Here is a 26,270-nt window from a genome sequence, read left to right as displayed (position 1 = left end):
TTTCGGAGAGACAAAAATCAAATGAAGTTGAATTATAACAAAAAAAAGCTTAAAAACTACATATTTAACTACCTATTTAATGAATATAAAATTCATTGTAAAGCAAAACATCACATTTTTTAAGCATGTTAGCCTAATTTATAATAAATACAATATAAAAACATAAATAAAACTATTCTGTGGTTTGTTTCAAAATATTATGAACTATTTTTATCATTCAGATTTCTCGTTATTATTAAGTACATTATTTATTTTTAAGAGTATTAACTGAGGTTGTACACTTAAATATACAGGGTATAGCAAAAGTACCGGAACGGCAAAATAACTCGGCGGCAGAACATTTTAGAGAAACATGTTAAATACAAGAGTTTCAGGATTTCTCCGTGGCTATCCGATGGTAACCTTGACATTGACCTTAATCTTGAAGATCATTTCAAGGTCAAATGTCACTCCTCCCTTGTGACCTTGCTGCCCTCGCAAGGTCAAACTAACAAAAGTACGGGAACGGCAGAATAACTCGGCAGAAGAGCATTTTAGAGAAAAATGTTAAATACAAAGGTTTCAGGATTTCTCCCTGGGGGGCCCAAGGTCAAAAGGGAGAGAGGTCAAAAGTATAGGGTGCCATTTGAAAAATCATATTGACCTTGAAATGATCGTCGAGGTCACCATCAGATAGCCAGGGAAAAATCTGAAACCTTTGTATATAACATTTTTCTCTAAAATGCTCTCCCGCTGAGTTATTCTGCCATTCCGGTACTTTTGCTATACCCGGTATAACAAAATCTAAAACATTAATAATTTATTTTGAATTAAACATTTATTATTATTTCTTTTTACAAAGATCACCAGTATAGACAGTTCCTAATATTTTGAAGCAAATCATATAAATTACATATAAATATAAATGTGAAAAATTATATATTTAATACAGAATTTTCAAAACTTTATATGCATTTGTAGTGCATTACATTTTTCTAGTATAACACATTTTTCAATAGCTAACATATTATAAATATACATACACAAATTTTTCACAAAGAAATGTATGTGATTTGGAATACAAGGTGCAATTTGAAATTATTTCAAAATCCTCCAATTTTTGTTACAAACTTAAAAAAAAATCATTTTTGGTAAAGTTTAGGAACTAAAAATCACTTTCCAGTAAAAAATTTATATGTAATTATAATTGAATACTATATACCTTTCCGCCAATGTCAAAGTAACAAATTCATACTTATGCTTTTACCAAATATTTTTCGCCAGATATTCATAAAATAAAGGTCAAATTTTTTTAATGTTCTGTATATTATCAAAAGTTTGACCACACCCCGGGACAAATGAAATTTGTTATCAACGTATGAAGTTTTCTTGAAATATCAATTGTAGTATCCCAACAGGGTGTATTTGTAAAAAAAAATATGCAAAATTTTATATAATGCATAAGAATTAACACTTCGGTTTCCTTTTTATTTTCTATGAATCCAAAAATGTGCTATATCTCTATTTTCGTTTAAAATATTGTTCAAAATATCACACAATCATAATGTTTAATATATGTTTCTAGACTATCTTTGGTTAGAGTATTTTCCAGAGATTCTTGTTAATTCTTTATATATTAAAGCTACTACGTATGATGTAAGTTGAAAGCCTTGTAAAAGTTAACTAAAATGAAGTACAACATTTCACGAAATATATTAAATACGCTCCAAAACTACCTGAACAAATGTAGACGTATTTCTTGTATGTTGTCAATGTACGTTGTATGGATTAAAGATTAGATATTTTTTCATAAATAAATAAATTAAATCACGAAGATCGCATATAATAATTTATAGCTTACTAATTATATAAAAATTTCTACTGTTCTATTTTTTGAAACGTTTATTATATTAATAGTGTAGGGCAATCATTTAATTTTTGTATTAAATCACAAATTCTTTGGCTAAAAATAATAAACCACACCCAATTTTAACTAAACTGCAATTCTTTGGTAATTATTTATAATTACTTATTTAGTAATTTTCAAATACTATTAATAATATTTTGCCATACGAACCAAAAACTGTGGGCCTCGTATAATTTATATATAAGTATAAAAGGATTCTAGTGAAATTAAAAAAAAAATTGATGCCCTACTATCTATCAAAAGAATATTAATGTTGGAATATATTATTGCAAATATGTATATAGAATTAATTTTAATCTAATGCATTCACACCAATAAATAGTTAAATTTTGAATTTCTATATAAAAATATGTTTTAATTCCTTTACTAACATACGTAAAATTCCACATACATTGTGTATTATTATTGTGGAGGAGGTAAATTGTCCAGGTTCAACAATTCCCTTATGCGTTCAATACAAACCTTAGAGCCTTCGTAAGCGTCTTTTGACAGCTGAAAAGAAAATACAATAACACACGTTATTATCTACCAACTATATAATTACCAAAGAAAAATTGAGAAAACCATGTGGTAGGCCGTTTAGAATATCTAACTTAACATTATTGTCCACTTTTTTCAATCTCTTTGCAAACATAACGCAGTCGTCTAGGCAGGGATCCAAATGAACACTCTAAAATACAATTAAGATTAAGGATTTTGCCGGTAAGTAAACGGAAATATCTTACAAGGACACGAACTGGTGGAAATTTCTTTAAATCTTCATCGGTAGCAAAAATTGGACTCAAGAAATGGTCCTTTGGTACTGTAAATTGGAACTTGTCTACCATGTTACTTTGAGTGTCAACGTCTAGATCTAAAAATTTTTCAGCTCCCGTTAGAGACCGCTCGCCTAAAATTTATTTCAAATTATTAAATAAATATGTAGATTTTTTTTTCATCAAACTTTAGAAATAGATTTTAAAAAATGATAGGTTGTTGTATAGAATGACCCTAAATTATCTCCTATTTTCTGTGCAGATTCGCAAAAATTTGCATTTGGCCCAATCGTAATATTTGAGTCTAGCGTTTTCAGATCTGATTTGTAATTTTTAATTAAACCCCCTGTATAAAGTATACAATTTTTTGAAATTATACAAACACTACATCAGGGATTGGCACCAGTAAAATTTTTTATGTTCAAATTCACAACAGTCTCCACATTCTTGGCTCTGGAAACGATATGGCAAAGAAAAAACGATACACTTTAATATAAACGGTAGAGACAATATTTACTTACTTTCAGTGGCTCCTAAAAATTTCGTAAAATGATTTTTCAGATTAGAAACCATTGCCGACACACGATTCTGGATGGAGTTGTCTAGATTTGATGCTGAAGTTGAAGAGCTGCCTTGTTTTAAAACAGATATTTTTGCGCCATCTGTTTCTGTATCTGACTCTAAAATAATACTTTTAATGGTAAATGGCATACTACATAACAAATTATTAACTTAATTCATATAATTAACTCACCTAACACGTATTTCTCAAGAAATTCCGAAACGCATTTCTGCTGTTTTTCGACATCAGACACCGTCAGGTCTGCAGTATTTCCATTATTTACGTCTTCAACGTTGGAAGACAGCGAACCATAAGTTAAAGTATCCGAAGTGTCAGATATTGGTGATTTATGTGCCTGCAACTCTAGCAGATCCGATTCTGAGATTTCCTCAAAGCTTTCGGTATCGGAATTGCTATTTGTAGTCTTACGCTTTGACTTACGATCGGGAAAAGCGTAGGCTAAAATAAAGTATTAATAATAAGGAAAATGTTTTTAATTAATCAAAATATTCATGTCACTAAAGATGAGATAATGTATACCTTTAAGACACCTCATCAAAAAACCAAAAGGCAACAACGGGTCCATCATGCAAAGAAGACGGGCCGGAGATGGTAGGAAGTGAATTCCAGTTGGCACATACGCAACAAATAGGCCATTTGGCGGGGGTATATTCATATGCAGACATTTTAAAGTGGTACAAAGCAGTAGATTCGCGCCTGCTGAATCACCAGCTCCAACAACGGTTTCTCCTAAAACACAGCCTTTTTACTATCACAGGCGTTCCGCTGAAAATACTGTTATAATTAAAAAAAAATATGCCGGGAAAAATTTCTGAATATAATTATACTTAAAAGGAAATCAGATATTTATAACATTAAATACAGGGTGTTTCTTATTAAGTAGATCCTTAGACTACACATTTTTAAACTTGTATGTGCATTTTTTTAATTAATACCAAAAAATGTTAACTTTATCTGTATTTGTTTATGTACAGTATATTTTTTTGTTTTTAAAACATTAATTCGGGGTTATTTGAACTATTTGAAAAATTTCTTTTATTATATTTTACCTGTACTTCCTAGAAGCGATGAATTTTTCTTAGCCCAGCAATAGGCATACAAAACTTCTTCCAGCGCCCTAGGATAAGGTGCCTCGGGTGCCAAACTATAATCTACACAAAGTATGGGCACATCTAAATCTTTAGCCCAGTCACGTAAGTATCCGTCGTGTGACTTGGACGATTGCGCGACAAATCCGCCTCCATGGCAATGAATAAGTAGGCCTTTTGCAGGGGGTTCGAGCTGAGTCTTATTTTTGGTCCCTAACATACCACTTCGTATTTTGTGACTAATTAGGCGAATCTGAATAGGTTTTTGACCTAAAATAATTTTATTCGTCAAGCTGAAAAATTATCTTCTGAATTTATAAAATTAAGCAAAATACTTGCGGTATCTACTAATGTCTTCACCAACCTATATGAGAAGAAGGAACTGGTATTTCGATTTCCTCTTCACCCACAGTAATAGTTAGCGGTTCAGGCGGTAAAAAAATGACTTTAGAAACGGCAACACTATTAGAAACAATGGATGGTAATTGATTCATAAGTTCAGTTTCAGACAAAAACCAGAAGGCCTTACAGAAATCAACTTCGGCATTTTGTGAAATGTTTACGATTCTCCTAGCACGTTGCTCTGGATCTGTAATATATTTTGTCGTAGACATCACAGAATTTGTTGCTTTTGAAATTAAGGAACCTAAAAAATTTTAACATACGTATAAGCCTAGAGGTCGAAAGTGTAAGTTATAATTAATGTAAATTACCAAAAATAACCAAAAATTTTACGGTTTACATATTTCTATTGTAGAACCTTACTAAAATTATGAAATTAAAAAGTGAATCTGTAAATAAATATCTTAATAAAATAAAACTAATAACTTTATTTTGTAAAAAATATATTGTTTTAAATGTGTTATTTGATACAGTTCCTTTTAAACAAACTTATTTTAGAAATTCTGCACATCATGTTAAATGAAATTCATATTTCACGAAAACTATAAAAGTTTCAAGCAGGATATCGCAACATGTTTATAAACGTTATCTTTTCTAAATATTTAAAAAATATGGTTATGCTCAGTTTCGTAAACATACTTTATAACACTAAACTGAATACTATTCTTACCTTGACTATAATAAACTTCAGAGAATAATGTCATGGATAAAGCAATAAACTGCAAAATGTTTTTTAATGAATCGCAATACTGAAACAAAAAATATAGAATTTGTAATGTTAGTTATGAAAAAGTTTTTTTAACATAACGATGAAATATTCATTTAACTGAAAATTAAATTATTATAATAATCATCATAATAAATCAATTTTAATACTTTTAACTCCATATTTTTTACCTGAAAACCTAAATGTCTTCCATAAAAACAATGCTGATTTATTTCTCCACATTTTGTAAGTAATTCTTCAGGTGTGTGTTCTTCCCTCACAAATAAATTACCTTTGTCACTCCAAGTTAGCAATGTTTCTAGATGCTTTAGGCAAATGTCCAAACTAGTTAATAAATGAGAACATGATTCTACATCTCTAAAACAAAACTTCAATGACGAACACAAAAAATTTGTATCTAAATGTAATCCTCAAGTGCTGTTTGTTAATGTTTTAAATAACTTTGGCCATTTGTGTTTATATTGTAAAAAAATAGGTCATGAGTGTCAAATGAATGTATATCAGAATTTTAAGCGAGGAAGTAATACAAAAATCTAATTGAAAATAAAAACAGATGCTTTCAACTCATACATTTTTTTATAGGTGAAAGGACTTACTTAGTTAACGTTGTTTTTCTAAACAGAACACTATCCCTCCTAAATAAAACTTTTTTATTTAAGTCTATAGCTAAGTCAATTGCTAAGTTAACAACATGTAAGTAACTTCTATAGCCATTTCCGGGGGTTTCTTCATCAAAATCAAACTCACTAACATGTGCCTCAATGTTAGATATTTTAGGCCATAATGCATCTACTGCATCGTTCATTGCAAGAAAAGAAATGTATAATCTCTGACCATTTTCACTACTATCTCTTGAAAAGTAATCAGCGTTGTTCGTACATAATTCTTTTAAAACATTTCTTTTGTCCTCAACATCTTTTTTACATAAATTGTTAATTTTACCATTTTGAGATTCCTGGTTTTCTATCATTTTCAATTTTCGTATTCAAATTATAGTAACAAATAAACACTGAAACACACTTTTACACTCTTATAACTACTGGAAAATATTTGTTTTTCTTGAATTACTAAACTGTCAATTTATTACGTCACAAGTGTGTAAATTGACATTTCGAAAAGCCGCTAAATAATGAAAGTAGTTTTCTACTTTCGCCACCATAACCCTAGTCTGTATTATATGTTTTGTGCTAGTCTCCGCAAGGTACCGCTACTAGATTTAAGGTGTTTTCCTTTTAACAAAGTTACTGATTTCGATTATAGCAGTTTTGTTTTTGCAATCTATACGAATTTTGCAACGATAACATTTCAACTAGATTTTTGACTCGTCATGTTTGCATTGCAATATTTCAATTTTACAGTAGAAATGTAACGGCAGTATAAATGTGAAAATGTGGTTGGTAATACATCAGTTTCGACAACTTTACCTTGATTTGTCAACTGTCAGCTTTCAGTCCGGTTGAGAATTCGACCAATGCAGAAAGTATTTTCAACGACTCGTGCATTTGATTTGTTCACAATAAAATCAATTTTAAATTAGGTTACTAATAATAGAAGTTGTCTGAGGTATTTACACACTAATTTATAAACTATTGGAAAGTATTTAGAGCAGCAATTTATTAGCTTGAACTTAAATAATTATTTTTAGTCAGTAATTTTTAAATTTTATTTATCGTTATTTTAATTAGGTGGTGGGGGATGTAATTTCAAATCCGACATTTTGATAGGTAACAACTGTCTTCTTTTTTTATAAGTTTTTCCAGTATTCTTTTTTACTTTTAACGATTTTGTGACTGCAGTGAAATCAAAAGGAATTTCTATTTAAAAAGTACTCTGTGAGTTAAAATTGTGCTACATATTTTAACATCCCTATTGGGTATTGGGGAAAAGTGAACAGTGAATCATCTACTGGTTCTGTTATATTTGACATGTCTATGTTATTAATTTGATTTCCATATACAGGTTTTTTCTATAATGGAAGACGAGGAATATAAAAAACTCCCTATAGAGGAGAAATGTGTGCATAAATTATGGAAGGCAAGAGTTAATGGATATGAAGAAGTCACAAAGCTTTTTAGACAAATCGATGATGAAAAATCTCCAGAATTTAGTAAATATCTTGGATTGGTAAAAAAATTTGTAACAGACAGCAATGCAATGGGCCAAGAAAAAGGTTTGGAAGCTACATTGGCATATGTCGAGAACTATGCTTTAGCTGGTAAAACTGTATCAGAGGTTATGTCGGGAGTTGTAGCAAAATGCATCGCGGCTCCAAAAGCTAGGACGAGAGAACTGGCATTACAAGTTACACTGATGTATATTGAAATAGAGAAATATGAAGCTGTGCAAGAAGAATTGATCAGAGGAATGGAACAGAAGAATCCAAAAATTGTCACAGCTTGTATCAATGCATGTACAGTTGCCCTGAGAGAATTTGGTTCTAAAGTAATCAGTGTAAAACCATTATTGAAAAAAATTAGTACCCTATTTGCAGACAGAGATAAAGGAGTTAGAGATGAAGCCAGGCATATGGTTGTAGAAATGTATAGATGGATTGGTGCCGCTTTAAGGTATGGTTTTATCAACAGTTAAATAATATCATTTTACATTTTCCATACTTTTAATTAGAAGTGAAATATACTCATTTTTATTTGATTTTGGAATTAATTAAAGAATGATATTCACACACGACAGAGGATAATCTTTAGTTTATTATTAATTTAGGAAATTTGTATTTCAATTTGATATTCAGTTGTAATATTGATGACTAACCACAGTAAATGAAATAAAAAATATAAATGTTTAGTCTTTTTATGATTTGTATATAATATATAAATATATTTAGAAGATTTGATTTCTAAATAGTAATATACTATACTATATCAATAAAAAAATATTGAGATTTAGAAAAGTAGTCGTCTATTCTAGTGTTAATGAATTTCAATTTTAACGCTATACATTTTGTTCTATTTGTCTTTTAATATCTTACTAAAAATGAATTTGAGGGAGATTTACCATTAAAAATGGTAATAGTATAAATCGTTTTCTCTTGATGTGAATTTGAGATATACTGTTACTATCACTATATACTAAAAGTTAATATTTAATACAGTACCTCCTGGATAGAATAATTGGTATTTTTTAGACCACAATTACAAGCAGCCAATCTCCAGCCAGTGCAAATTACAGAACTTGAAACAGAATTCTCAAAAATAGAGGGACAAAAAGCATCACCTACAAGATACATTAGATCTCAGCAAGAAAAGCAGGCCAAAATTGCTGCGGAAACTGTTCAGGACAATGGTAATTAAAAAATCATGTTTATTCCAATGAAACTAAAAAATTTTAGATGAAAGGAAGATAATAAATTATATCATACGTTTGTATGATAATTCAATATATGACATCATATATGTCTAAATATGTAATTATGATCACTTAGATTTAATTTTTTGATTCACTGACTTGAACAAAGGTTTATGTAGGTAATTGTTATAAATATATTACGTTGCATAGGAGAGGAAGATGTGGAAGAGGATGAGGTGCCTCAAGAAATCGACCCTTATGAACTTGCCGCACCTGTTGATATTTTATCAAAATTACCAAAAGATTTTTGTGAAAAGCTTGAAGCTAAAAAGTGGCAGGAACGAAAGGAGGTTCTAGAAATATTAGAAAATTTGTTGAAAACACCAAAACTCGAAAACGGTGATTACGGAGACGTAGTCAGAGCTTTGAAAAAGGTTAAAAACTTCAAAATTTGTTTTGTGTTTGTAATATTTTTAACACATTTTTCAGATCGTTCAAAAAGACTCCAATGTTGTATGTGTAGCTCTAGCCGGGCGGTGTATAGCCAGCCTTGCCACCGGTTTAAAGAAGAGGTTCCAAACTTATGCAGGTTTTTGCGTACCAGCTTTATTAGAAAAGTTTAAAGAGAAAAAGCAGAATGTTGTTACTGCCCTAAGAGATGCCATCGATGCAGTTTATCTCACAGTAATTAATTTTTATAATAAACGTAATGCTAATATCAATGCTTTAATGAAATTCATTAGAAAGCGTTTGTGACCGACAAGTTGTCCTTGTCATGCCTATATAATCTGCCTACAGAGTCTAAAAAGTCAGCGATCAACAGTTTGTTTAATGACAAATAATTCGCATAAAAAAGTGGTTACCCAAGTATGGGAAAATGAAGTAATTTTGTTTTTTTTTCTTTTACAATTAGCTTTCTTTCATAAATGGAGAATGTCTGAACACGACCGGGCCATACAAGGGTAGCTTCTTTGGAATTAGATCAAGTTACAGTTTCAATAGATATGTCAATGAATTTTAGTATGGTTTTTTTTTGGGGGTTGCTAACGATAAAGACGGCCTTATTTTGCTCTTAAAACAAAATAATCGTTTTGTTTCTTTACCACATTTTTTTTTTTTGTCAATAGAAATTTTGAGAGAACCCAGGTGTTCTATGAAATGTTACTTTATTTGCAGTAAAAGAAGTGTGCATGTTGCTTGTTACTCAAATACATCGTTCCCAGAGAAAAATCAGGGTTTATATTCGGGAATTATCAGGGAATTTTATAGATCTGGTAATGTCGGGGAAATATCAGGGAATTTCTTCAAGTTTCGTAGAATTTTTTAAAATTCAATTGTAACCTGTCTGTAAACTGAATGTTAACGTAGCGAAAAGTCAATTTATTACTACGGCAATAAGAGCCTACAGATATCTTTTAAATTTCCCCCATTTCTCGAAACGGTAGAAAAAAGTACATAGTTTAGATGTCACAGGTTCTATTTTTGAGAAAAGTTAAATGGTGAAAACTGCATCTGGATATATTCATTTGTTTTTCAATTTTGGCCATTTTTTGTCTTTTTTTGTAAAAGTATAGTTGAGGAAATGAAACACTAAACCTCCGAAATCTGTGCAGAAAGATGGATCGTGATGCGGTTTTTTGCATTCGATTCGTTAGAGCGTCCAGAAAGTATGTGATCAATGGGAAATGAAAATTGCATGGGTGCATAAGAGAAATGCATTCTTAAAATTTCATCTCGAAGAGTTAAAATATGAAAAATTTATAACTTGGAATATTTATTGACAGAAATGAGTTCAATTTTGCTACTGGGGGGTTTTTGGGGTCGCTGAACACGAATATTACGACAGCAACGGTCTCCGAGGTACCTAGTGCCTAGGGTGGCCGGGTTTCACGTCGTCTCTTGGAGTTTTATGGAAATTCGTTATAAACTTAGCCGAAACTCATTACCTCGGGATTTTTGAAGTTGCTCAACACGAATATCACGTCGGCAATGGTCTCCGAGGTACCTAGTGCCCAGGGTGGCCGGTTTCCAGGTCGTCTCCTGGAGTTTTGTGGAAATTCGTTATAACTTAGCCGAAATTCATTACCTCGGGGTTTTTGATGTTGCTCAACACGAATATCACGACGACAACGGTTGTACCGAGAAACAATCGATTTATAAAAAAAATTTTCGGTTTTTATAACTAAAATTTTTTTCATTTACATCATTTAATAGGAATCTTATGCAGCTAACATATTTTTTTTTAGATGTTTTAGCTACATGCAATAAGTATATATATTTTTATAGTAAGTAAAGTAACGTTTTAGACTTGTGTTTTCTGAAAATCTATTTTAACAAAAAAATATTCTGGTGATCTCTAAGTTTTTATAAAAAATTGTGATGGCTATATGATGGTTCACTTTAAAATGGGTAACTTACTGAAGAGGATGACCATTAAATTTGGGTCATTTTCTATTTTCAAAAATTAATTCGGCGATCACTTACGGTCACTGACTGGTTATTTCGGTTGTTTTTGGTAAATGGCTTATATTTATCTTAAATAATATATTTTTATGCCCGTAACTTTTTAAAACAAAACTGTACTAAGGTAACTTGATTTAAATTGGTTTATTTCCATCCAAACACTGTATTTAAATTTGTTTTACCCCAACTCGTTTTTTTTTTTTTACTTTTCAGCTCAAATAAAACTGAAAATAAAAGCTTTGTCTATCTATATATTTTTGATTTAAAAACTGTCTCTATTTATGTTTTTTGATGTGTGACTTTCATTTCTACACTTTCTTCTTATTAATTCGTTATCGTACTAACTCGATTTTTAGACCACTTTTGAAACTATCCTGGAAGACGTACTGGAAGCCCTGAATAACAAAAACCCTTCCGTCAAAATCGAAACGTCCCTCTTTTTGGCACGAGCTTTTACTAAAACATCACCGGCTACAATGAACAAAAAATTATTGAAAGCTATAACTGCAGTGCTTACAAAGACAATCAATGAGTCAGGTACAATCAGCTGTGTTTGTTGAAATTAGTAATTTAATAAAACGAGTAATTAATATACTTACTTTTATTTTTTAGACCCTGCTGTAAGAGAGTCTTCAGCCGAAGCCATAGGAACATTGATGAAATTAGTTGGAGAGAAGGCTATTGGACCGTTTTTGGTAGAGTTAGAAAAAGATAACTTAAAAATGTCGAAGATTAAAGAGAATTGCGAAAAAGCCGTAATCACTGTAAAAATACCCGGAGCAAAGAAGGAGAGACCTACAACTGCCCCTGCTAAAGTCGCACAGGTCAAGACTGTCAACACAAGGGCAGGTGCGAAAAAAGCGGCAGGTAATAAACAACAAAAATCGATGTTACATTCTTTAATTTTGAGCTTGTTACTTTTTTATTTATATCGGGGTGAAAATTTGTTTTTATTTTATTTTATTTATTAATCCTTTCGTTTGCTTTTTTCCTAAAACATGTAGAAAATGCGAATGCGGCAATTAAAAGGAAACCTGAAATTTCCTCAGGATCTGCGACAGTGGTAAGATCCAAGGGGGGGAAAGGTGGTGCAAAGGCCGCTATACAAAATATAGAAAGGGAACTTTCCGAGGAGGACGTTGATGAGATTATTTCCGGAATGCTGAACGCAAGTATCGTGGGAGAGATAGCAAGTGCGAACTGGAAAAGCAGGTAGATGTTTATTTTTTAATTAGCGTAAATTAAAAATTAAAGTTACGATTCGTAATTATCAGACTGGCGGCAACCGAGCAGATCATAACAGAAATTCAAACGTTAGACTCAAAATCTGTGCCGACACAAGCTCTAGTAAAGTTCATTGGGAAGAAACCGGGATTGAAAGATACAAATTTTCAAGTGCTCAAGGCCAAGTTAGACATAGTCAAATACCTAGCGGAAAACTGTACGTTTTCTATTACAACGGCGAACTGTTGTGTTACTGAGATATCGGAAAAGTTTTCCGATTCGAAAAATGGCGGCACTGTGGCAGAAACGTTAACGGCGATAGCCGAGGCTACAACTTTTGGTCAGATATCTGGGATGGTTTTAGATTTTGCTTTCACCCAAAAGAGCCCTAAGGTGCAACAAGAAGCCTTGCTTTGGCTGTCCGGAGCCATGAAAGAATTTGGTTTTTCGTAAGTACAATTACTAATGAAGTTTTCCTACAGGTGTAATGTGTCTATAATGAAGAAGTTTTCCTGCTAAATTGAAGGTTTTCTTATACAGGGTGATTTATTACAGCCAGGCAATATTTTAAAAGTTAGTGTACTGGGAATTTTAGAATATTTTCCAGATATTAGTAAATATTGGTTTAAAGAAATTATTTTGCCTAATACCACATAAAATATTAAATGGGTTTCTAGTTATCAAAATTTTTAGATAATATGTTATTAATTGGTATTTCAGGTATACAGGGTGATTCAGTTAGAAAAATGAGTATAATACGATGGCGTGATTAAAAAAATATTTAAATGCATATTTAAGCTGAAAAAAAATATTTTCAAATCATTATTTAACCCCCTTTTCAGGCTGTTACTGACCGGCTGACGTCAGCCGTCATTCACAGTATTACGCGTGGCTATGATATGAACAAGGCTTCCTAGATGCAACGTTGCCATATTTATATATTTTCGCTCATATAAAGACAATAAATAAATGGTTTGCTCACGTCAGCCAATAATAATTTAAAATTCTATAAATTATTTTTTATAATTATGCTATCAACATATTAAATTGTTATTGTTGCCCAGCAAGAACCTCGAGGAGGTCTGAGCGTGCCTTGCCAAAAATCAGTTTTTATTAACATCGTAATGTTAATTTTTTAATTTGCTATAAGCCTTCGGGCCCAATTAAACGATCGCCATATACTCCTGCCCATACATTGACACCGAATCTGCTCTGAAAGCTAAACCGATGAGTAGTGTGCAGGTTTTCATCTAACCAAATGTGACTATTATGGCTGCAAAGAAATTAGCTCTGTTTCACTTTAAATAAAATTTAATATTGAAGTTACAAAACACCAAGAGTTCAAATAATTTAAATTTCATTTCATAACCATTTCAATTTCATTATAGAAATAATGATATAAAAAACCAACACTCTCTAGATAAATTATAAAGAGAGTGTGAAAAGTATGTGGTATTTAAATATTCCATAAAAACAATTGGACAGAGACAAATTCTGGCATAATAAACAACTCGGTACGTGTTTCCGACCTAGGCTAACCTGTCCAGGACACTAACCTTCTAACCCACTTTTGACTTGCACATGCACTATATGACTAGAACTCGAACAAGACGAAACAAACATTTTTGTCTATACGTGATAAATAAATATTTTACCTTAAATATTGTGAAAACAATTGTTATTTATTCATTAATGTTGATGCTAAAACAACAAATGAATAGGGATGATTGTTTTAGAATGTACGGTTATTACAATTTATCATTTTTAATATTAACGTTTTCACGTTTTATAGTTTATTATGTTAAATAATACACAGTTCAATTGCATTCCTTCAATTACTGATGAGATCTCTGGTGGAGAACATAGGAATCATTGGAATTATTGATCTTACCTAAAAAATTGGTGCAGAAATCATTGATTTGAGATGAATAAAAAAATTTTCAGTATCATTTGTTTTATAAATATTTAAAAGTACAACTTTTATAAACTTTTAACTCCCTGTATCTAAAAATTAGTTGCTCCTTCATTTTAGACCCATTTAAGACATTTAAGAACTTTATTCTCAGTAACCTTTTTTTTTCAGTAATTTAAATGTTAAATCATTAATTGATAATTCAAAAAAGGCATTAGCATCTACCAATCCAGGTGTACGACAGGCAGCTATCACATTATTGGGAACGATGTACCTTTACATGGGTGCCACATTAAACGTATTTTTCGAAAATGAGAAACCCGCTTTACGCGATCAAATTAACGCTGAATGCGACAAATATGAAGGCGAAAAACCTCCACCTCCAACAAGGGGTATTAGTATAATTTTAAATTTCGTTGAAATACATTATATCTTCTTTACTTGTAGGCGTTATAAAATCGGCGAGTTCAAACAGCCTCGATGCTGTAGAGGATGACGATGCACAGGAACAAGAAACTGTAAATGTGCAAGATCTAGTCCCAAGGGTTGATATAAGCAATCAAATAACCGAAGCCATTTTGAATGATCTCGCTGATAAGAACTGGAAAGTGCGGAATGAGGTTCTGACGAAAATCAGCACGATAGTGCAAGATGCTAAATTTATAAAGCCCAACTTGGGTGACTTACCGCAGGCCTTAGCCGTACGACTGACGGATAGTAACGTTAAAATAGCTCAATCTGCACTCAACCTCTGTGAATTGATCACTAAGGCGATGGGGCCACCGTGTAAACAGTACATAAAAGTATTTTTCCCGGGAATGTTGCAAGGTAATTTAAGACATGTGAGATTGCTTTTAAGCCAGTTGTTTTAATTTAAAGTGGTCTTCATGAAACGGGTTGTTTAGTGTTTGAAGGTGTTATTTCTGCGATTGTTTTCAGGTCTCGGAGATAGTAAAAGCAGTACGCGTGCTTGTGCATTAAATACCATTAATTCATTTGCTGAACAGTGCGGTTACAAAGAATTCTTTGAAAATGAGATGATAGGCGACGCACTGAAATCGGGATCGCCAACTCTTAGAATCGAGCTTTGGAATTGGTTGGCTGAAAACGTACCAAAAAGTAAGTAACATTCTGTACCGATTTAATTTCGTGAAAGATGAATGTGATATAATACTGAATTATTGAAATAACATAAAAAGCGTTTTTGTAATTTGCAGTACCTCCAAAAAGTATTCCCAAAGACGAGCTCGTCGTCTGTATGCCTCACTTGTATAGCAACTTAGAAGACAGGAACGCAGATGTGCGAAAAAATGCTCAGGAAGCGATCTTAGGTATTATGATCCACTTGGGGTACGACAGTATGGTTAAGCAGACTGAAAAACTCAAGCCCGGTTCCAAAACTGTCATAATGGCTGCTCTAGAGAAAGTTCGTCCTAATCTACCAGCGAAACCGTTGCCTAAGAACAAATCACCACCGGAAAAAGAGGATAAAGGCGTACGGGGTACTAAACCCGCTGCAAACTCGAAAAATGCCGTTAAACCAAAGGTACTGGAACTCTTATCTCCCATCCTTTTATGATAGAGACAAAAATCGAAACAAACCATAACTGATTTATTTTTTCAGGGAAATCTTGCTTCTAAATCAGCTCCACCTGCCAGCAGAAAGAAGGAAGAAGATATAGACACATCTCCGTTACTAGTTGTAAATAACTTGAAACACCAAAGAACTATCGACGAATCGAAATTGAAAGTGCTCAAGTGGAACTTTACTCAGCCAAGAGAAGAATTTGTGGATCTCTTAAAGGATCAAATGTCTTCCGCAAATGTAAATAAAACTTTAATGGGCAACATGTTCCACATAGACTTTAGGTATGTATCATTTTCGTCAAATGTCGCCGGTTCACGTTGATGACATGTTTTTTTTTTTAGATATCACATAAAAGCAATAGAATCTCTAAACGACGACTTATCAGAAAACGGACACGCTTTGATGTCGAATTTAGATCTCATATTGAAGTGGTTGACTTTGCGTTTCTTTGATACCAATCCTTCAGTGCTGTTGAAGGGACTTGAGTATCTGCATTCTGTGTTTAATATGCTCATAGAAACTGAATATCACATGCTGGAAAATGAGGCGTCTTCATTTATACCGTACTTAGTATTGAAGGTAAGAGCAGAATTGTTCAGAAAAACTTAAAAGATTCGTAAATTACAAAAGAGTTTCAAGTTCAAACCTGAAATATTGTCTAAATTTATGACTTTATTTCTTCACGGGTGACATTATGAAAGCGTAGAATATATTTGTTTTGTTTAGCAAATTTCAAGTTCAGTGTCGAAAATCCGAGATCAAATTCAAAATTGTAAGCTTTACTTGGAATTTCAAGTTTGAAATTAAGATGTTTAATTTGACCTTTAACTGATGAGTTCCATTTTATAATTTCAGTTCATTTTTAATCTTTTTTGGGGTATTTCACATGAAGCGGACAGCGAAAAAAAAGTGACGTTCTGAAATTTGTTCATATTCGGCTTAATTGTACTTCTAGTAGGTATGAATGTGAACAAACAACTTTTTTATTTGAGCATGAAATTTAGAGTTGATATTTGAAATCTCTGGTGCAAATTTGAAATTTTCAATTTAATTTAAGATATTTTGTACTGGAATTGGGAATTAAATATAAATAAATGAAAGATTCATGAGCATTTTACTAGTTTTGTACTAAATTGTCTTTTTTTATAGAATTTATTACACAGTTTGTCTAAATATGAATTAATGCATAAATAACAGACTTTCCCCCATTCTAAAGCAGATTTTCTATAAAATGGAGTTAGTTTGAAGCTCAAACTACTTTTTGGTGTAAAGATATTTGTAATTTACGATGTTCAAAAGCAGCAAATTACAAATTTCTTTACAACAAAATGTAATTTGAGCTTCAAACTAACTTCATTTTATAGAAAATCTGCATTAGAATGGAGGAAAGTCTGTTGTTTGTGCATTAATTCATATTTAGACAAACTGTGTAATAAAATATATATAAAAATGTATCGCTAGTTGCCTAATTGCTATAGAGCCCTTTTAAATAAATGAGATTTTCTTCAATACTAATGAATTTAAATTGTCTGAGGTTTATCTAAAATAAAATTTATATAGTTCTTTACGAATTACATCTCCACTGGTTGTAGATTGGAGACCCCAAGGATTCAGTTCGAAATGGAGTTAAAGCCCTATTAAACCAAATAAGCAGAGTCTATCCGGTCAGCAAATTATTCACTTACGTTATGGAAGGCGTAAAATCAAAAAATGCCAGGCAAAGAGCAGAGTGCCTCGAAGTTATGGGTTCCATTATTGAAGATTATGGTAAACAATTTTTTTAAATTAACGCGAAAAATTGTCCTTAATGTTATCCTTGTACAGGTATATCTGTATGCATGCCTTCTCCCGGAGCTTGCTTAAAAGAAGTGGCGAAGCAAATATCAGATCGTGACAATTCCGTTAGAAGCGCAGCCTTGAACTGTGTGGTTCAGGCTTACAACATTGTAGGGGAGAAAGTGTACAAGATGGTCGGGAATGTACGTTTTATTCATCACGTTTTCGTTGCCGATACTTAACGAGTTTTTTAATTGTTTAGATATCCGATAAAGATATGTCTCTGTTGGAGGAGAGAATCAAGAGATCAAGCCGAAAAACTGTCTCGAAGCCTAAGCCTGAATTTAATTCCACAATAACCATGACGGCACCTATTTCACCGCAGAAGGAAAATTCGTCTCCTAACAGGAGCAGTTACAGTAATCACAGCAACAGCGATCAACAGGAGCAGCCTCAAGAAGATGACTTGGAGGAAGAGGAGAGTCTGCCTCCAGTAACGTAAGCGTGTACAAAATTTTAGGAAGTATCTTAGTAAGCGTTTCTAAATTGTACATAGGTTACCTCCTCAGATAATACAGGAGCCTCCGAAGGAAGTGGAAGGACCTTTCAAATTGGATCCAGTGTTTATGCAGGAGTTGGACAATATTAAATCGCAATACAATAAACCGAAATTGCTGGAATTCGATTTAGATTTCTTGAAGGACGATGTCAAAATTCCATCGATATCCGATGCAAAAGCGAAGTATGTAAATCACAAAATAGTCATTTGTTGGTGGATTGCAGTACTAAATATTTGTTTGCAGGACTACCGCAGTTACTGCCCCCAAACCGATAGTGTTTAGTGAGGCTATGTCTAGATTAAGCATGAACGTACACAAAATGCCCGTTCCAAGAGCCCTGGATCCCACTCTTGAAAGGCTCATCAAACAGATGGCCTCCCAACATGTTACTACGGCTCTGGTGGTGAGTGATGCACTTTGCTTATACTGAGTGATTCGATAATTTTTTATCAAACTTTAGGAACTGGTAGATTTTCAAAAATAAGGGCACGGGATGCATATAAATTAATTTCGAAAATGGGGTTGTAATTTTAAGGGGTTATAGCTGATACCAAAATAATGTTTCACAAAAAACCTCTCTAATGAATGTTTTGTAAGAATACATATATTTACAATTTTTGAAGTTAATGAAATGTCTGAAGCCGGTTCTGTAATATTCATACATGCTCGTCCCTTTTTAATATTGTAATAATCACTTTGGTTTGAATTTTTTGTGTTAATTTAATTTGTGAGCCTATTAACTTATTGATTTTTTAAGTAGTATTTATACATTTTTGCTAGAATGATTTTAATCTACGGGGAACGTTGTCAAATTGCTGAATGAGCATCTCGGTGCTAGGCAGACCTCAACTTGAAAAATTGTGAAAAAATGAGTTTTTTGCATGTCTGTGTTTGGATATTTCTAATAGCTGATGTGATGGAGTAATTCTGTCAGATTCGGATTTACATGTCAAAAATCTTCGGGAAAGTATAGAGAAAGTCAGTAGCATTTTTTCGGTCTATATATTTGATTAATAAAAATTTTCCAAATTAAGTACATATTACAAATCTACCTGTTTAGTCCAGTCATTATAGCTTTTTTTCGAGGAAAAAAATACTATTGGAAAGAGTGACCGCAAAAATCGCCCGTTTTCTCACAATTCGCAGAGAACTAAAGAAAATAGATAAAAATATTTTTGGTCTCAAATTACTCGTAAAAAATTAAGATGAGTATAGCTTTTAGTTTTTTGAAAATTTTCAAAAATCACCCCTATTTAGAGGTTGAAAAGACGCCCAAAATGAAGAATTGAACCAATAAATATATAAAACTATTAGCATGGGAATTTTTCCATCAAATGATTCTTGATACAAAGAAAGATTTATTCTCATGACTGAAATAAGCATGTTGAATTAGAAAATCCACCCTTAAGCGCGCTCAGGGAGTGGAATCATCCCCAAAAATAGAGAATATCGGAAATAATTGTAAAAATTCCAAAAAAAATATATTAAGATAATTCACATGCTAATAGCTTTTATATCAATTGGTAATATTCAAATTCTTCATTTTTGGCATTTTTTTCAACCCCTAAGTAGGGGTGATTTTTTAAATTTTCAAAATACTAAAAGCTATGCACATTTCAGTTTTTTACAAGTAATTTGCAACGAAAAACATATTTTTATGTATTTTTTAAAATTCTTCGCGAATTGTGAAAAAACAGGCGATTTGCGGTCACTCTTTCTCTGCAGAATATTGTTTGGAAACGTGTTATAAACAAAATCAAAAAATCAACTCGAGACTAGTTGGGAAACTTTATTTAAACAATGGTCAAAGTTATGGAAAAGCATAAAAAAAACTGTTATTCATAGCGAAAAAAGGTTTATAAAAAAAAGGTAGGTATTAAATACACCTGTAAAATGAGACAAGTCCAATTAAATTCTGATAATTTTTTTATGTGCGAGAGGTCAAAAATGGTCGAAAATTCTTCAAAAATCCTGAATTACAAGTGTCTGCGATGAAAATTGCATTAATTATAAGCAATTGAAAAATACGGCCATTTTCGACCATTTTTAAGCTCGCGCATAAACAAATTATCGTAATTTAATCGGACTTGTCTCATTTTACAGGTTTATTTAACACCTATCTTTTTTATATAAACCTTTTTTCGCTATGAATAATAGTTTTTTTACGTGAGTCAAAAAACCACTTTCCCATAACTTTGACCATAAATAAACCATTGACCATCAAATAGTTTCCCAAGGAGTCTCGAGTTGATTTTTAGATATTTTGTTTATAACATGTTTCCAAAAATATTCCGCAGAGAAACTTCTAATATTTTTTCCCGAAACAGGCTGTTTCATGTCTATAATGACTAGACTAGTTCCTAAAGCTTAATAAAAAAAGAATCGTACCATCTTGTATAATAAAGTTCCCACAATTCTGCTAATTCTTACCTGTATGAATAAATAAACAATTCTTATTAAGGCTATGGCTCAGCTACAAGAAATTATTCCACAGCCTAGAGGAAATTCTCTTGCCGAATACGAGGATGACTTTATGAATTCTCTTATTACTCAACTCAAATACTTACAAACCCAAGATCCAACCCTGGATGGTACCGTATCTAAGGTCTATAGGAATCTACTAACCCTAATGGATACTGTGAGTATTAGCCGTTCCGCGAGATAGATGTTTATTAGGAACGTGCGAAATTAAAATGCCGATTTAGAAAGTCACTATTAAATAATATTTGTGGAAAGTTATTTTTTCACACACTTATAATTTTAATTTTTATAGTTTTACCACAACAAAACGCTTGGCAACCACGTTTCGGTGGCCGTTATTAAAAATTTGATGAATGAAATGATTTCTTTGCTGGTCGAGGAAAAACTCGTTGGTGTTCCTAATGGGGATGCTTATGTGAGAGTGATCAATTTACTTTGCGTGAAGATTATTGAGAAATCTGATCATACCAACACAATTTGGTGAGTAATGACGAGTGCCAGACGGAAGAATGAACGTTGAATGAAGAATGTTATAATCGCGATGGGTATATTTACATTTTATTTGTGTAAAATTATTTAAATTTGCTGTTTTTGAAACATACTTTTAATAATCGGGTAGAACTCGATTTTTCATTCGAGTTCTCCCAATTATTCTACGACATTTTTCAGTGCTTTGGTTAAACTCATAAACGAATGCATAACTAACGACAGTTCTCCACGACACGTCGATTTGGTCATGAAATGCCTATGGAGGGTTATTAAGTTGATGCCAAATTGGGGCGACGATATTGATTACGATTCGGTCTTGTTGGAAGTTCATTACTTCCTTAAGAAGTTTCCCTCGTCGTGGTGGAAATCTAAGGAGGTTGATACTCCATTGAGGACTGTAAAGACTATTCTACATTCGAGCGTTAAGATAAAAGCAGGAACAATAATGTTACATTTGGGAAAGATTCCTAACACCAGCGAGTCAGAGGTTGAGTCATACATTCTAAGAATTCTCAAGGTATGTTGTAAACTTAATGTTGTAGGTGATCTTTAGAAATTATTTTTTCTTTTCATTACTAAAAAATATTTTAAATTTATAATAATTCATAATATGCAAATTTTTTATTCAATTTTTAAAAAACGTCCATTGTAATGTGCGTTTGAAGTTATTATCGTAATGTAATTGCTATTATAGATACATTTTAAGTCAACAAAGTTATCGAGTGAGATTACATCACCAGTATTTATGTCCTTTAATTATTTATAATGTGTATTGATTTTTGTCAGAGTTTAAAAATAGCAGAAGTCCACCAATTACCCCACCCTAAACCCGAGCTACAACGAAGATCGCTCTCTAGAGCAAATCACAACATGTTGACTGACATTTTCCAAAAAATTGGTAGCAAGGATGAAACTAAGGAAGGACTGAATTTATTGTACGAATTTATGCAGCAGCATCCGGAGGCAGACATAGAGCCCTTCTTGAAGAAGTCCAGCAAATTCTTTCAAGATTATATCAGGAATGGACTGAAAGAAATCGAAGATTCTAGAAAAACTGCAAAATCAACCATCGTTGGTGAGTCCTTTTACGTTGCTTTTTTCATGTAGAACTTATAATTTAAAGTTTATTAGTTATCGTTTTTGTTAATTAACTGAAATGTTTGTTTTACGCTTCAGAGAAAGTGGGCGATCGAGCTCAAGAAAATGAATATGCTTCACTGGCCACTGATCGAGAATCCGGTAAAGGTCCGGAATACTGGAAGCAGAAACTGTACATGTGGAATGATATGTTTGAAAACGTTAAAACGGGAAAGACAACTACATCTACCGAATAAATTTCAAATACGAATATAACCATTTATATAAAACGGTGCATATGTGCAAATTCCCTTTGTTACTGTTCCTTGAACTTTGCACAAATTGAACCGTTTCCGCAGAAAATATACACTTAACGGACTAATTAATTAGCTTATTAACGTTGTAACTTCCCCGACCACTTTGTGATAGTTCAAATATGTAGCATTTTAAAATTACAATGACTTAATTTATAGTAATTGTACACTTTTCATTTTATTTATTGTCATATTTTTATGTGTAATCATATTTATTGAATGTGCCTGTTTTACTTTACTTTTTTTTAGACTGTAAGAAAATGAGGTATATTTTTTACTGTTATTTGTAGTAGTTCACTAGTATCTAATAATAAACTATAATTGAATTCTGAACTTTACGCGGTTTATTCAGTTTTTGAGGGTTGAATGCGTCACATAACACAGAAAAATGAAATCAGTTTTGGAGGGTTTTGGAACAGTAGTTTCCAGAAGGTGGAAAATGACGCATACAAGATACTGCAGGTTTTATACTTGATTTTACGTTATTTTTGGCAATTATTCCTTATCTGCTTTGAAGAAAGTTTAAATGGCAGTTTATTTTCAATAGCACTTCAGAAATTGGTATCATTTTATTTTTCTTGGAGGAAAAGCAAATATAGGGTGGGCCACCAGTAACGCCTCGGTCGCTAAGGACCATTTGACTGCATTTTTGAAAGTACCATAAAAAAATAGGTGAATTTTATTAAAGGTTCTGCATACCTAGGACTTACAGCAGGGGTCGGCAAGTAATTTTAGATGCGGTCCGGATACTTTTGAAAATTTTTAACGAGGTCCAGAAAAAAATTCATATTTCTTATTTTTTTATTTTAATTTGGACTCAAATTTAATCTGCTTACTAATTAAGAACTCAAAACACTCACACAATTGTAAAATACTAGAAAAAATTATAAGATTGGCACTTAAACGTAAAAAAAACATTTTTTAAATAATTTGAGTAATTTATACTTTCAAAAAATTTTTGGCGGTCCAGTATTTTACCTTCCACGGTCCGGACCTGGACCGTGGTCCGCCAGTTGCCGACCCTTGACTTACAGTTTGTGAAATATTCAATTTTAGTGAAAATGCAGGTTTAGCGTAGAAATTTAATATTTGCAATAAAAAAATAATTTTATGGAAGCAGCTTTGGAGTGTATTTTAGATCCTTTACCTATATTTGTTGTCACTTAGTATTCAAAAAACTGCTGAATACTTCTCTCAACTTAAAACAGCAATAACTTGATTATTTTAAATGGGACACCCAGTATATTTTTACTTTTGGAGTTAGGAAATTTAAAACTTTCAAACTGTATAGGTTCCCTATACCTATCTCTAATGGTCTTAGAGATATTTGTGCCGTTTCATTTTTTTATCGAATTTTTTTGTAGGATGTATCCACGTGTTGTTATCGAGGCTTTTATTGAATTGGTTTATTGTCGAACTTTTTTGACACTTTCATGTCAGGTGCCAAAAATACTTTTTGCATTAGTTCGCATATTTATATTTTACATTTCCCACAGACAAATAAGTACATATATAAAGTAATTTAAATTAATTTTGTTTATTTTAAGCCACGGAGTACAAAAGAATAGCGTTTATGTGTTGGGTAACAAACTTACATAACTTTTGGGATTAAAAAAAGTACTTAAGTCCCTCAATTAAAGTATTCTTTGTGTACCTTAAACCACAAAAATTGAAAATATTGTTATTAATTATATTTTTCATTTACAAATGAATATAAAATGACATTTTATAAAAGTTATTTGTCATTACCCTTCTTCTCAACTGTTTCTTCTTCAGAACTTTCATTGCTGGTATCCTCTCCCTCATCTTCTTCATCATCAGATTCTTCTTCGTCATAGTTGTCATCACCGCCATAATCATAACCACCTGCTCCATCATTATTATAATCATCATCGTCATCGTACAACGCCTGACCCTGTCTACCGAACTTATGGCTTCGAGCTAAAAAATTAAAATCAGGTTATAAATATGTATCTCATAAATGTATAAACTCATAAGCAATATATAAATATTCTTACTAGACATGCTAAGATCTTTAGTTTGCGAAGTCTCATAACTGCATTTGGGGCATGGTATAGCTTTATTCTTTTCATACTTGAAACCTTTTCGCCGGACATGATCCTCGCAGTAACAAGTCTTACATCTTAGGCATGAATATTGGCCTAACTTGTTACAAGACTGACCTAAAAATAAATTGGTAAATTAGAGGTTTACGTTATATAAATGGAAGACTTGCATTTGTAGTTTTCAGCTTCTAAAACTTGACAAGATGCTTGATGTTCAAATTGATCATCTTCACACAAAAAATTGTTACAAAATGAACATTTAAAAAGTCGACCTCCATGATCCCACACGGTGCGTTCACATTCTATGCACACGGCCTCTTGTAATGGGCATGTGCATGCATGGGACTGCAAGCATTTTCTGCCATGGCAAACCCAAGCTTCACAAAAATCGCATATAGCACCCTAAAATGGAAGTTAATAGTGACTTAAACTACTGCATACTATGCTGCAGGTGTAGTCAAGATTATTTTAAAATTAATAGATAAAAGTTTTAAAATATTTTTTCATTACAAACTCCTAAAAATGAATGTTTTGGCCACAATTTACTGATTTGTGGACCATGTACCGAGTATAATGACTCATCTGGATATTCTAGACTCGGCTAACACCATGACTAAATATCATAGATTCATCTGTTACAGAATCATTTTGCGAACTTGTTACGTAAATAGATAATTATTAATTATGGATACTTACTACCATACCCATCCCAGTGGTATAGGTACCTGGATGCCTTATAACACAATCGCCAGTTTTCAGCATACACTTCATTTTGCCACATTGGGCACATATAGGCAACCTTTGCACGCTCTGGCAAAAATAACAGAATGCTCTACTTTTCTGTTTGCTGGAAAGGAATCAATAATTATTGAATAAATTTCTTTACATATCAGAACATACAAACCGATGACATTTTTCGCATTCCATTGGCAAATTACAAGGATGTTCTGCCAGCTGAACATTTTCTTTTGCAGTTCTAATTTCTTTCTGTCGTAATTTTTGCTTCTCGGCTTTCTTTCGTTGACCTGTTTTCTTTTTAGGCATATTTATAATCTCTAAAGATTACTGATTATATCTATTTTTCAAACAATTCGAGATGTTAAAAATTACGAAAACTTCATCTACTCTTATTGCAACAAATAGTAAAAGAGAAAAGAGGTTAGTTTTAGAAATATGTAAAATTTTGATTTTGACAGTTGATTTGACAGTGGTTGCGTTCAGCATCAGCACGCAGTAGTGAACAATTGAAAATTGAACGGTTAGTTATCAATTTTGTATGTAGGTATTTGGTAAGAATTTAGGAGTTAGTAAGCGAGTGATCACTGATAGTTAATAAAATTATTTGTTCAGATCAGACAGATTAATGAGAAATTACTAAAAGCAAAGTTCATATGAACTTTGGTAAAAGTGTTCCGCGAGCGCTTTATGTGCTGAACACCCTCATTGTTGTTAAGGTTACGTTGTATGATACGTATAATTCTGTGACGTACATTCCGGGGTTGCCGATATAATAATTAACTATACCGGGTAGGAAAGTACCGATGGTCTATCTGAAG

General features: G+C 32.3%; 3 protein-coding genes across 7 annotated transcripts; 1 reads left to right on the top strand and 2 right to left on the bottom strand.

The window, feature by feature from the left end:
- Window positions 1-1,885: 1,885 nt before the first annotated feature.
- Window positions 1,886-6,558, bottom strand: LOC108911225 (hormone-sensitive lipase). Of its 2 annotated transcripts, none has more exons than XM_018716100.1 (11): window positions 6,058-6,558; window positions 5,632-5,818; window positions 5,405-5,483; window positions 4,697-4,978; window positions 4,294-4,602; window positions 3,764-3,973; window positions 3,416-3,682; window positions 3,183-3,341; window positions 2,632-2,795; window positions 2,451-2,576; window positions 1,886-2,398 (listed from the first exon to the last, which is right to left on the bottom strand). In XM_018716100.1, the coding sequence occupies exons 1-11, from the start codon at window positions 6,429-6,431 to the stop codon at window positions 2,309-2,311; spliced, it is 2,247 nt and encodes a 748-aa protein (XP_018571616.1). In that variant the 5' UTR covers window positions 6,432-6,558; the 3' UTR covers window positions 1,886-2,308. The 2 variants fall into 2 exon arrangements, with proteins under 2 accessions (XP_018571616.1, XP_018571617.1); XM_018716101.1 differs by having other exon boundaries at window positions 2,632-2,759.
- A 384-nt stretch (window positions 6,559-6,942) lies between these two features.
- LOC108911242 (protein mini spindles) lies at window positions 6,943-22,966 on the top strand. 4 transcript variants are annotated; one of them, XM_018716124.2, is made up of 25 exons: window positions 6,943-7,024; window positions 7,421-8,028; window positions 8,604-8,761; window positions 8,975-9,198; window positions 9,254-9,448; window positions 11,584-11,764; window positions 11,840-12,094; window positions 12,232-12,439; window positions 12,502-12,900; window positions 14,535-14,755; window positions 14,811-15,191; window positions 15,303-15,482; window positions 15,581-15,909; window positions 15,988-16,232; window positions 16,293-16,530; window positions 17,544-17,718; window positions 17,776-17,930; window positions 17,990-18,225; window positions 18,284-18,469; window positions 18,531-18,690; window positions 20,749-20,925; window positions 21,061-21,248; window positions 21,438-21,774; window positions 22,044-22,332; window positions 22,434-22,966. In XM_018716124.2, exons 2-25 carry the CDS (start codon window positions 7,433-7,435, stop codon window positions 22,589-22,591), a joined length of 5,871 nt encoding a protein of 1,956 aa, XP_018571640.1. In that variant the 5' UTR covers window positions 6,943-7,024; window positions 7,421-7,432; the 3' UTR covers window positions 22,592-22,966. The 4 variants fall into 4 exon arrangements, with proteins under 4 accessions (XP_018571640.1, XP_018571642.1, XP_018571641.1 ...); XM_018716126.2 differs by lacking the exon at window positions 6,943-7,024 and adding an exon at window positions 7,128-7,185; XM_018716125.2 differs by lacking the exon at window positions 6,943-7,024 and adding an exon at window positions 7,193-7,293.
- Window positions 22,967-24,161: 1,195 nt separating this feature from the next.
- On the bottom strand, window positions 24,162-25,888 carry LOC108911234 (zinc finger protein 330 homolog). Its single transcript, XM_018716114.1, has 5 exons — window positions 25,619-25,888; window positions 25,411-25,561; window positions 24,885-25,116; window positions 24,667-24,831; window positions 24,162-24,589 (listed from the first exon to the last, which is right to left on the bottom strand). Exons 1-5 carry the CDS (start codon window positions 25,756-25,758, stop codon window positions 24,384-24,386), a joined length of 894 nt encoding a protein of 297 aa, XP_018571630.1. The 5' UTR covers window positions 25,759-25,888; the 3' UTR covers window positions 24,162-24,383.
- Window positions 25,889-26,270: the final 382 nt, after the last annotated feature.

Source organism: Anoplophora glabripennis, unplaced genomic scaffold, assembly GCF_000390285.2.
Source record: "Anoplophora glabripennis isolate ALB-LARVAE unplaced genomic scaffold, Agla_2.0 scaffold270, whole genome shotgun sequence".
Classification (NCBI taxonomy): domain Eukaryota; kingdom Metazoa; phylum Arthropoda; class Insecta; order Coleoptera; family Cerambycidae; genus Anoplophora; species Anoplophora glabripennis.
This window is presented reverse-complemented; position numbering and strand designations above follow the sequence as displayed.

Bases quoted from the DNA above. Each gene is read 5' to 3' on its own strand.
- LOC108911242 (XM_018716124.2), top strand. From the start codon at position 7,433: ATGGAAGACGAGGAATATAAAAAACTCCCTATAGAGGAGAAATGTGTG. The intron at 8,029-8,603 runs GTATGGTTTTAT...GGTATTTTTTAG, and splicing joins TGGATTGGTGCCGCTTTAAG to ACCACAATTACAAGCAGCCA. The intron at 12,440-12,501 runs GTAGATGTTTAT...CGTAATTATCAG, and splicing joins AGTGCGAACTGGAAAAGCAG to ACTGGCGGCAACCGAGCAGA.
- LOC108911225 (XM_018716100.1), bottom strand. From the start codon at position 6,431: ATGATAGAAAACCAGGAATCTCAAAATGGTAAAATTAACAATTTATGT. The intron at 5,484-5,631 runs GTAAAAAATATG...TTTTTGTTTCAG, and splicing joins GAAGACATTTAGGTTTTCAG to TATTGCGATTCATTAAAAAA. The intron at 4,979-5,404 runs GTAAGAATAGTA...AAAATTTTTTAG, and splicing joins TGAAGTTTATTATAGTCAAG to GTTCCTTAATTTCAAAAGCA.
- LOC108911234 (XM_018716114.1), bottom strand. From the start codon at position 25,758: ATGCCTAAAAAGAAAACAGGTCAACGAAAGAAAGCCGAGAAGCAAAAA. The intron at 25,562-25,618 runs GTTTGTATGTTC...ATTCCTTTCCAG, and splicing joins GAATGCGAAAAATGTCATCG to CAAACAGAAAAGTAGAGCAT. The intron at 24,590-24,666 runs GTAAGAATATTT...TTAATTTTTTAG, and splicing joins TAAAGATCTTAGCATGTCTA to CTCGAAGCCATAAGTTCGGT.